At 36.2% G+C, this 11,590-nt stretch overlaps 1 protein-coding gene across 1 annotated transcript; it reads left to right on the forward strand.

Annotated features, from left to right (window-relative positions):
* The first annotated feature begins 930 nt into the window (after positions 1-930).
* On the forward strand, positions 931-9,973 carry LOC127452022 (small ubiquitin-related modifier 2). Its single transcript, XM_051717150.1, has 4 exons — positions 931-1,095; positions 1,926-2,057; positions 7,162-7,233; positions 9,285-9,973. Exons 1-4 carry the CDS (start codon positions 1,075-1,077, stop codon positions 9,345-9,347), a joined length of 288 nt encoding a protein of 95 aa, XP_051573110.1. The 5' UTR covers positions 931-1,074; the 3' UTR covers positions 9,348-9,973.
* Positions 9,974-11,590: the final 1,617 nt, after the last annotated feature.

Raw genomic sequence — 11,590 nt, forward strand, 5'->3', positions numbered from 1 at the left:
TTTATATGATTTATTTGAAAGAATTAAAAGAACAGTTTCATGTCTATCCTTGTATTTTTCATCTGGATGAGGTTGATAAGGGTTTTAGAAAGTAATTAGTAATAAGTAATACAATTACTTTTCAGAAAGTGTAATAAGTACAGTAATCTAATTACACTGTAGATGTAATTAGTAGTTAGTAATTAATTACTTTTTTAGAGTAACTTACCCAACACTGATAAGAATAATAATAATAATAATAATAATGTAAACAAAGTAGTTTTATCTTTTGGTTTCCGTTTTCAATTCTATTTTTCAACACAATGTTTAAATAATATATATTTTTAAGGTTGTTGGAGTGTGTTTTAAATACAGATTGAGATCGTGTCTCTTTAGTTGTGTTTAGATATCGACTGGATATTTTCATCATATCAAAATCATTCTGTTAATAACTAACCATCGTCATATTAGAGGTAATTTCATTTGGTCTTTAGTGCTGATAAGTAGGTGATTTAAAAAAAACTGTTTTACACAATTGTGATAGTGATGTTCAGTTTCATAATTGTAATTGAAACACTTTTGTATTTAAATAGTTGTGTTTATAAATGATAGTCGAGGTAAATTCATCTTGATCTGTATATATATATATATATATATATATATATAAAAAACAAGATGGCTTTCCTTCTACAGCACATTGTGAGGAAAAGTCCATCAGAATCAAGAAAACACTCCATATAAATCGTTTTTAAGGATGTTCCTGTCATAGACAAGCATACTTATGATGTTCCTTGTGAAACAATCGTAGTTTTGTGATATTTCTGATCACGTTTCGCCAAACGTTTAGTGAAGAAAAAGACAATGTGAACCAATGCGCGTGCACGTCATGCAGGCTTTCTGGTCTCGCGCATGACGTCACCGCCGCCCCTCTAACAAGGTCTCATGACACACTCCGGCCAACCGCGGTCGAGCGCGACGAACGGGCGCGCCGCTCGTGACCGCGCACGCCGCGGTCGTTTTTAATCGGGGGCGCGGACGTGCGCGTCCCCGCGGAGTCTTTGTGTGGCGGCGTGGAGAAGCGCAAATACAATAACCATGGCCGACGAGAAACCCAAGGTGAGTGACGTTTAAAAATAAAGTGATTATTTATTATTTTTTAAGGTTTATATCGAGTGAGGGAATGTGAAAAACTGGGAAGGCGCGGATGGTGTGGTACTTTGTGCGAAATATCGCGCGTACTGGATAAATCCTGTAATTGCCGCTTCAGAAACACCGGAAGAAGACGTGTGAACGCGCGCGGCAAGCTCACACCGCGCGCGCGCGCGACAAATGCAGACACATTTAAATGAAAAATAAAGCAGAAAAGATGGAGAAATTATCACATGCAGGCATGCAATTATAATGTTTTGGCGTTTTGTGCATGCTCTCATTGTTTGCTAACTGAGAACTAAAAAAAACTTTGTTTTTATGTTGGTTTGAATTGATGGATTTAAATGTGAGCATCAAACTCGTGCACATTTATCATTTTGCATAACGCTGCAAAAAAAAAAAAAAAAAAAAAAAAAACTTGAATGTTTAAAGGTGAAAAGAAGGCAGAAAAAATATGTACATTTCACTTATTATTATTAAAGGAGTTTTTTAAGTTTACAAGATGCTACTCTCTGTTTACAATGATATTATATTCTTTTCAGGCCATGCATCATTGGTTATCATGGTCATGTTTATATATATATATATATATATATATATATTTTTTTTTTTTTTAATTTTTTTTTTTTTATTATTATTATTCTATAAAGACAGAATTGTCATGACTCTCAGTGGTATAAAGTTACATGGACATACATGTTTTATTTTAATATCATTAAATTAAAAAAACAAATTCATCACTTCGTGGTATGATTATTTCTAAAACGTTATATTTGTGTGTGTGTGTGTTTTCTCAGGAAGGGGTAAAGACAGAGAACAATGACCACATCAACCTAAAGGTGGCGGGGCAGGATGGCTCAGTGGTCCAGTTTAAAATCAAGAGGCACACACCCCTCAGCAAACTCATGAAGGCATACTGTGAGAGACAGGTGAGATTATATACACGCTGAAACCATGAGCAGAGTTAATGTCCAGAATCTCTGATAATAGTACACCCATGCGCCACAGGCAGGGGGGACAACTGGACCTTTCGTCCCAGGCTTGAGGGGGGCCCGGACTGGAGGGGGGTCCACAGAAAGACTTCCATATTATAGAGCGCATCCATACGCGTTCAGCGGGAGACGCAGGGCTTGACATTAACACCCGCCCATCTGCTAAATGCGGGTAGGCTCTTACTAGCCACTTTGGTAGGCAGCCATAGCCTACGCAAATGTAATTGTATTCATTTCGTGTTCAGCACTTTATAATCAGTAAATATGCTTCTCACCTGACACACGCATCTGTGCAGGGCGAATGAAGCGTGGTTTCGCACGAACCGCCGCAGCGTACATAAGCATGCTCCAGAGATACAGCCAGAGCTCTGGGACAGCGCAGACCGAAATTTGCGTGATTCAGTCGGGCTTTACGTGATATTGTGGCTTATGTGACCCATTTGAATTCTAAAGAGAAAGTTCTAGTATTAAACTCTATATGGATGAATTTGAACTTCGCAAATTGCTACAGAGCCCTGACATTAACAGCACCCTAACCCTAAAGAGACAACTGTGAAATGCATCAACATCCATTACCAGGTTTTTAAAATAAATATCAGCATCCAAACTAAAACATTTTAACTGCGGTAACACTAACTGGTATCTGGTATAGATGCATATTAAAATGATTAGGGCGGGTATATATGACTTAATTTTTATTATTAATAATTATTCTGTCATTCACTTACCTTGATTTTGATCCAAACCTGTTGGGCTTTCTTTCTTCCTTTCATGAATGAAAAAAGATTCATGTATTTTTCCATTTGTGGAAAACTGCAAAAAACTGCCATAATAATATTATATATTAATATTATTTTCCACTTTCAGTGAGTTCATTTTTTAACCAACATCAGTCCTGATCATAACTACCAAATATTCATTCATTTTCAGGATTTTAACCCTTTAAATGCCAGTTTGTTTACATAATACCACTGTTGTTTTTTACACACGCACGCACACACAAGTTTCTCAATACACACACACAAACACACTCTGACATCCATACCAACACACACACCCACAAAATTTTATCTGCATCATTTATTCAGTTGTCCTGCAGTGCTCTATAATACAGCAAACAGAAAATAGGGGAAAAGCATGTATTTGCTCCATAGGCTAAACATTAGAAAAATGGCGCCATCTAGTGGAAAATATTAAAAATGTAAATTTTGAAGCCAGGGCTCCGGAATGAAAGCATAATATCATAGAATTCATGATTTTATGCTTTAATGGCACTGGGATCAAATATTGCAGTTTTAATGGGTTTCAATGGGGACATTTTTGTCCTGAAGGTCCTGAGTGTAACTATTTTGTGTACACAGTGTATTATAGATGTATTATAGGAACTAAGGTTGAAATATCAAAATTCCCCAAAAATACACACCTTTGGCCAAATTTATGACGTTGGCATTAACACAGCCAAAATGATCGAAAAACTAAAATGGAAAAGACAAAAATTTCCCGAAGGTCGCACAAGGGTTAATCTACCCAATATCACCTTTTGTACTCCATGAAATTATTAATTGTGTAGTTAAAGGTATCTAAATGTGTTGTGTTTAGGCCATTTTTTTTCATATCAAATATTAGCCTATAGTTTATTTTTTAGTAATGCCACTGTTAAAAAAATGTAAGAGCAATGGTAAATGTTCATGAAGGCAAGTGCAAATTAGAAAAATTAAAGGGGTTAAAATCTGGATTTTACCGGACAAATTATTGACAAAGTTTTCCCCTCGCAACCGCGAAAGCCGTCCGGGTAGCGCACGTTGATGGGATAACTGTCCCGTTGGACAACGGACTGGAGGGGTGCCCGCTGAAACCATTTTGTACTGGGAGCAAGAATTCCTTTAAAAGCAGATAAAAGGCAGTGTGTGGGTTTGTTTACATTTGAATTTTTGACAGTTGGAGTTTGACAGTTGGCCCGTTTAAATATTCATAAACATAATCTGGGAGAGTGAAGTTAAAATAAAACTCGCCGCTAAAATGATATCCTCGTCCATTGGGAATATTCAGTGTAACTGTATACAAGCAACTTCCTATTGGTCAAAGCGGCAAATTCGCGAACGGATTCCCATACTGAATTTTGCCCACGGAATTTCTCAGTGCGTTGGTAGATGTGACCGTGCCTTTAAAAGCAGATAAAAGGCTATGTGTGGGTTTGTTTACATTTGAATTTTTGACAGTTGGAGTTTGACAGTTGGCCCGTTTAAATATTAATAAACATAAACATTCTCTGGGAGATTGAAGTTAAGAAGAAACTTGCCACTAAAATCCTCATGCATTGTGAATATTCGGTGTTGCTGTATACAAAGCACCACCCACACAGAAGTCACTGCCAAACCAAGCAACTTCCTATTGGTCAATTCGCTAATTTACTTGTCAAAGTTCACCAAACCTGAACTCCACATGAAATCCACGAGGGGAAATTCTTCGCCACTGGAAGTCCATTGCAATTGCGCGTTTTCCCATTGAAATGACTGTATTTCGCCTGCAGAATTTCGCCGTTCAATGGTAAATGTGACCGTGCATTTAAAGAAGATAAAGAGCCTTATGTGGGTTTGTTTACATTTGAATTTTTTGACAGTTGGAGTTTGACAGTTGGCCCGTTTAAACATTCGTCAATGTAAGTCTATGCGAATTCTTTTTTTAGATACTTAATCGTTGGCTGTGCTAAAATCGTAAGTTCGAACAGTTACAAAACGCATAGCATACAAACTCAGAACAGTCTGAAGGTCTGTGCCAAATTAGGTGGTTGTAGCTTGAAATCTCTAGGGGGCGTTATAGTTGATAATTTTGCTCATGGTTTAGGGATTTTGCAAAAACTCTAAACCATGAATGCAGAAAAAGTTTGTAAATATTGCTGACATCATGATGTCTGCAGGGGCATATGCAAATGTTTGTGATCTGAAAGTCAATCTCAAAGCCAGCAGTTTCAGTGTGAATGTGATTTTAAATGAGTTTTCTTACTGTTACTACTAAGTAGCAGTAGTGCTCAATCTGCAGTGCTGTTACTGCCCTCCACACAAAAGCTCTTCAATTTGATCAATAAACACTCATGTTTTCATGTATTTCCTCAACAGTCTTGCCATCTGCTGCCTTTATCACTCCCTCATGTCCTGTTAATGCTGCTGTATGTCCAGCCAAAGCTCTGTTTCATGAGCATTAGCCTTATCTTCTGTAGGATATTCCAGATGGAGCTTTAAACAGGGTCGGAGAAAGGCGAGGTCAGTTATGATGCTTTTGCCTTCAAGCAAACATCCTGGCAAACGAATAGCAACATGCTAATAGTGCGTTTACGTCATATCAGAATTATCGTTATTTAGAGATTCTGACTTGTAGAAAGCGTTCATGTCTACCTAGAACTCGTAATTACAAGTTGTAAACTCTGAATTCTATGAAAGCTTCAACATGACAATCGTGACGTCATGTGAAAAGGACCAATATGGTGGTGGCCTCAACAGTTAAAGATAGTGAACACTTTTCTGTTTGATATGCCATTTTATTATTTCATTGTTACCTAGAGCGCTTTCTTAATTCTTAAACATTTTGCTAGAACATATAGAGGTGAATTAATGAAGTGTTACACATTTTGCTGTTATCAACAACAGAGGCGATTAATAACTACCGAGGTCCAAGAATGTGAACAGCTCTGAGTAGAATCTCTGCGTTGCCATCTTGTAATTACTGTAATTCTGACATGACATGAACGCAGCATAACGACCACTTAGAACATCTTAACAATGGCATCGCAGTGCCCTGGCAACCACCCAGAAAGCCTTAGTAACTGCATAGCGACGCCTTGGTTACCACTAAGAACAATGTGGCAACTGAATAGCCACATGCTAACAACCACTCAGAACACCTTAGCAACTGTATCGAAATGCCCTAGACACCGCATAGCAACACCTTGGTAACCACCCAAAACATGCTAGCATCCAAACAGCAATGTGCTAACAACAAAGAAAAAAATTGTTATCTGAGAATGTTGAATATAATATTAAAAATACAAATATTTTAAAATATCTAAAAATCCTTTAAAAAAGATGCATTGACCTGAGAAGCAGCAGATACGATATTTAGACTTGCTTTTAGAGAATAGATCTTGAATAGAAGTATATTTTGTTTTTACTGCACTCGCAGAAGTATAACCAAGTGAAAAAATACACTTATATAGAAAATACACGTATATTTAAGATACATTCTCTTAAAGCAAGTCTAAATATCTTATATGTTGCTTCTCAAGTAAGTGTATTTTTACACAATTTTAAATAGATAACAAGACAAAAACACTTGATGATAATAGGATTATTTGCAGTTAATTTTTTACAGAATTAAACTTAATAAAAAGTATTTTTTCCCCTTTAATTCAGTGAATGTCATTTAGAGGTATTTTTAAAAGATGATTTTGTCCTCTATTGTTCGTAAGCACGTTTAATACAACCTTTTAAGTCGGGGTACAAGCTGAATAATCGGTTAAGAGTGAATGATTAATCGTTGCAATAATCGGCGAATAGTCGAATAATCGTTCGAATAATCGTTAAATTAATCGTTAGTTGCAGCCCTTTTTCTGAAAGCCTCTTTTGCTTCATATCAAAGGAGTCACTGTACACACACTTTATTAACATGTCCTGTCCTGCAGTCATGCCACGAGCTGCTGTAAACACACAGTGTTAAGATGCTACACGTGGAGCAGCGTGATCTGTTGGTCAGGAACATGTTTTGCTGGCAGCTCATAATATCATTGTAGACGCAGTGTTTTACTGGCACACATTCATGGGGAAGGAAACATCCATGCCCTGCAGTTGAGTTTCATTCAAACAACAGGAAAACCTTGTCAACAACGTTGCCCTTCAGAAAATAAAGACCAAGGTGAGAGTTTGTTGCTGATCAGTGGGACGAGAAACTGAACAATTTGGTTTCTTCCTGTTAGGGAACGGAACATCTCACTGTGTTTGGAATAGTGTAGCTTTGGGTATTCAGACTGATGCATAATATTTTTCCCCAGGGATTGACGATGAGGCAGATTCGATTCCGGTTTGACGGACAGCCCATTAACGAAACAGACACGCCCGCACAGGTATGACATCATGACTTCAGAATCCGTCATCGAAATGAAATGACTTATTTTCTGCTGATGTAAATGAGGAAATTATATTAAAGGAATAGTTCACCCAAAAATGAAAATTCAGTCATTATTTACTCACCCCCCGTGTTGTTATAACACTATATGACTTTCTTTCTTTTTCTAAACACAAAGGGAGAAATGTTGTGCTCAGTGATGTCATACAATGGCAGTTTATGGTGACCACCTCTTCAAGCTTCAAAAGAACACAAAAGTATAATTCAGAAGTCTAATAAATTATTCATGAGACTGAATTGTTATGAAAGCATACGATAAGATTTGGTGAGAAACAAACTGAAATCTAATGTTTATTTAGTGAAAATGTTCACTGACCATTGATCTCCTGTGCGCGTTCATGAGAGTGCACGAGAGCAACACTTCATGCAGCTCCCTCACGATATTGGGGCGTTCAAGCGAAAACTTGTTTTTTTAATCTAAAAACAGGTCCTCCACAGCGATAGTGACAACAGAACACAACACAGCTACACAAAACAGAGAACAGAACTAACTAAACATGTCTGAAGAGTTTATAGTTGAAGAAGTGATGCATTTCTATGCCCAGCCTTATTTTTTTTTTACGTTTTGGACTGGTGCCAGTTCACAGTGGACAGAGTTACCCGTGCAATGCCGAAAATAGGAAACAAGCGATCGATAGAATTTACTGTTGCTCGTCACTGCTAGTTAGGACAAAAACTCTGATTAACATAGAAAATATACCTTTTATCATGTGTTGTTTTCCGTCAGGTAAGGACATGGTGTGACTGTGTCTGCCTGTAGCCTCCTCTATGTTTCTGTTTGATTTCCGAATACTCCGTTAAAAAAAAATAAGGCTGGGCATAGAAATGCATCAATTCTTCAACTACAAACTTTTCAGACATGTTTAGTAAGTTCTGTTCTCTGTTTTCGCTTGAACGCCCCAATGTCGCGAGGGAGCTGCATGAAGTGTTGCTCTCGTACACTCACATGAACGCACACAGGAGATCAACGGTCAGTGAACATTTTCACTAAATAATACATTAGATTTCAGTTTGTTTCTCACCAAATCTTATCGTATGCTTTCATAACAATCATGAGTCTCATGAATAATTTATTAGACTTCTGAATTATACTTTTGTGTTCTTTTGAAGCTTGAAGAGGTGGTCACCATAAACTGCCATTGTATGACATCACTGAGCACAACATTTCTCCCTTTGTGTTCAGAAAAAGAAAGTAAGTCATATAGGGTTATAACAACACGGGGGTGAGGAAACAATGACTGAATTTACATTTTTGGGTGAACTATCCCTTTAATGAATATTATTGGCTTTTTGGAATGTGGAAGTAAACATTTGCAGGGTAAACTTCGACAGCGGTGAATGGGAGATCACAGCAAATATTATATGTCGGGTAATATACAGTTAGCCGGTCATTATTGCGAAATAAACCTATCCTGATTAATTTTGCAATAATTACCAATATTCTGCTTTTAAGAGTTTTAAAAGTTACATGCATTGCAAATATGTTGTCCTTAAAGATTAAGCTCTTTCACTTGTTGCAAATAAAGACAAGTACCAAAAAATATATACATTTTAATATAAATAAATCAATTATATACATATGTAATTACAAATATACTGTATATTTGTCCTGACCAGCTGTGACAAGCGACTAGACATTTTGTCCATTGCTTGGTTTCTATTTTTGCAGCATTTCACTGGCCAGCCCAAAATCCTGCTCCACATAACTGTATATCAAATATCATCAGATATGTAAACATCAAAGATCTTATGATTGGCTGAAATTGTGTCATGTTGCACTTGCATGATCAGTGTGGACAAACAAGATGCTATTATTGTCCACATGCATCATGAAACGGCAGTGAGCTGTTATTAGGAAGTCTCGGGAATTCTGAATGAACTGTTCATGGATATGAGCAAGTGAATCTCAGGAGGAGAGTTCTGTTGACCTCACATGACTTGTGTTTAAGAATCACAGTAAAGAAATGCCCTCATGTTTGTATTCCGCAGTTGGAAATGGAGGATGAAGACACAATTGATGTTTTCCAGCAACAGACAGGAGGACACAACTAATCCGGACACTTTCCACCTCATCCTCACTCTGCCTGGTTTTCCCACACTCCCCTCCTCTCATGGTTATCTGTAACTGCTGTTGTATAGTGTTTCAGTTCACCACTTTCTGTTTGTTTTGTACATAAAGGATTCCCGCTACAGTTATAATTACTTTGGGATTGTTTATTGCAGTAAAATCGGACATGTCAAGCCCCGAGTCTTAGAACAAGTGATCACTAAACTGTAGTGATCGATCTCATGGATTTAGGCATCTGTGTACAGACCAACAAATACATATTTCTCTATTAAGAATCGTAGTCCAGAGGTGATCAGCCATGCATTTGGGTTTAGAAGTATTTCTCTGTACCTGAACCCAACATCTGTATCAAATATAGGCACACAGAGGCTTTAACTGCGTATCAAGAAATATTCATTACGCAGACAAACCTGCAGTTTAAATTGATTTTTTGTTGTCCATTCAAATTGGTTTTAAAACTTTTCTGTTTTTATTGGCGTGGTCATGTATAGTGTGACACTGGTCTTAAACACGCATTATCTCGACTATATGTACGAGTGAATTCATGTTTCAGACAAGTCGAGCCTCTGTCTAATCTCTTGTTAAAATAAAATACTCTCTTTTTATCAAACTGTGAATGTGTCTTCTTGACTATTGCACTGAATGACTTGCACAGTTAAATACTATTTTAATTGCTTTACATAATTGAAACAATTACATTAATATAATGACCTTAATAATAGCCATATAGGTGTTTTATATAATTATAATTGATTTTAATTCATTAAAAATTTAAATGTTTTATTTGTGAAACTAAAATGACGATGCAAAATGATGCACTTGCAATTGTAAAAATGTTATTAAATTATATTTATTTAACAGAATATTCAAGTTAAGCTCGATCGACAGCATTTTTGGCATGATGTTGAGAACCACAAAAATAAAATCTGACTTGTCCCTTTTTTTCTGTGTTACAGTGCGGCACTTACAATGGAAGTCAATGGAGCTAATTTGTAAATGTTAAAATACTGTTTCAAAAGTATAGCGTCAAGACGTAAACAATATGTGTAAACATGATTTTAGCGTGATAAAAGCGCTTGCCTTATCTCTTTATAGTAATATACAGTGTATATATATATATATATAAAACTTTGTTGCCATGACGTAAACCCTTAAACAACTTTACAGCTCAAATAAAACTATTTAATTTTATGTAAATGCTTTCATACAATTATAAGCTTCACATTCCCGCCTTAAAACCCTGCAACAATTGGCCCCATTGACTTCCATTGTAAGTGCTGCACTGTAACCTCGATTTTTGCTTTTTTATATTAAGGAAGAATTAATAAAAATTATTTAATCAACATTATGCCACAAATGCTGTCGATTGAGATGTACTGATCCCAAAATATTACGCTTAAAATATCTATATTTAAATTCTAGCAACAGTTTTGCATAGTAATAAAATAGGATTCGAATTTTGTCGAAATTTCTCAAACTAAAATGTCTCATTTCAAAATGATGTCTCCGGTTTAAAAGAATGGGTGTTAAAAGTACATTTGATTAGAAACTATAAAAGTCACTTTTAATTTCTGAATCACAAAAGTAAGCATTTTACTTGACAGTTTTGGGTAAGTTACTCTAAAAAAGTAATTAAGTACTAACTACTAATTACATCTACAGTGTAATTAGATTACTGTACTAATTACTCTGTCTGAAAAGTAATTGCATTACTTATTATGAATTACTTCCCTGATCAACCTGGACCAGATGATAAATAAAGGCTAGACTTGAAACTGTTCCTTTAATTCTTTCAAATAAATCAAATACATTATTCATGAACTGGCCAAAGAATTTAAAGGGGCGGCGTTAAATTAGAAAACATACATTTTAACATTAAACGATAAATTTCGATTTTAATAGAATTTTTCTATAGTCTATACAGTATTTAACACAATTACATTACTGTAATTAAATTACTGAAAATTTAAGAGTAATCCCTTACTTTACTTTTTTCAAAGAAAAAGTAATTTAATTACAGTAATTAATTAATTAGTAATGCATTACACCCAACACTGATGATTATGTTGTAAACCATATCACAAAAACACTCAAGAATAGGGCCATCAAGGCTATTGACTGATTGACAATCAATGCTCCAATCAAACGCCACGGACCACCCTCATCTGTCCAATCACGTCGCGCCTCGCTCCAGTGGGCGGGGTTTCACGGGCTTGTCTAAAGGGCC

The sequence above is a fragment of the Myxocyprinus asiaticus genome, chromosome 14 (genome assembly GCF_019703515.2).
Source record: "Myxocyprinus asiaticus isolate MX2 ecotype Aquarium Trade chromosome 14, UBuf_Myxa_2, whole genome shotgun sequence".
NCBI classification, from domain to species: Eukaryota; Metazoa; Chordata; class Actinopteri; order Cypriniformes; family Catostomidae; genus Myxocyprinus; species Myxocyprinus asiaticus.

What these genes read in the sequence shown, in the direction of transcription:
- LOC127452022 (XM_051717150.1), top strand. Translation starts at nt 1,075, where the DNA reads ATGGCCGACGAGAAACCCAAG. An exon ending in TGGCCGACGAGAAACCCAAG is followed by an intron (nt 1,096 to 1,925) that starts GTGAGTGACGTT and finishes GTGTTTTCTCAG; the next exon opens with GAAGGGGTAAAGACAGAGAA. An exon ending in AAACAGACACGCCCGCACAG is followed by an intron (nt 7,234 to 9,284) that starts GTATGACATCAT and finishes TGTATTCCGCAG; the next exon opens with TTGGAAATGGAGGATGAAGA.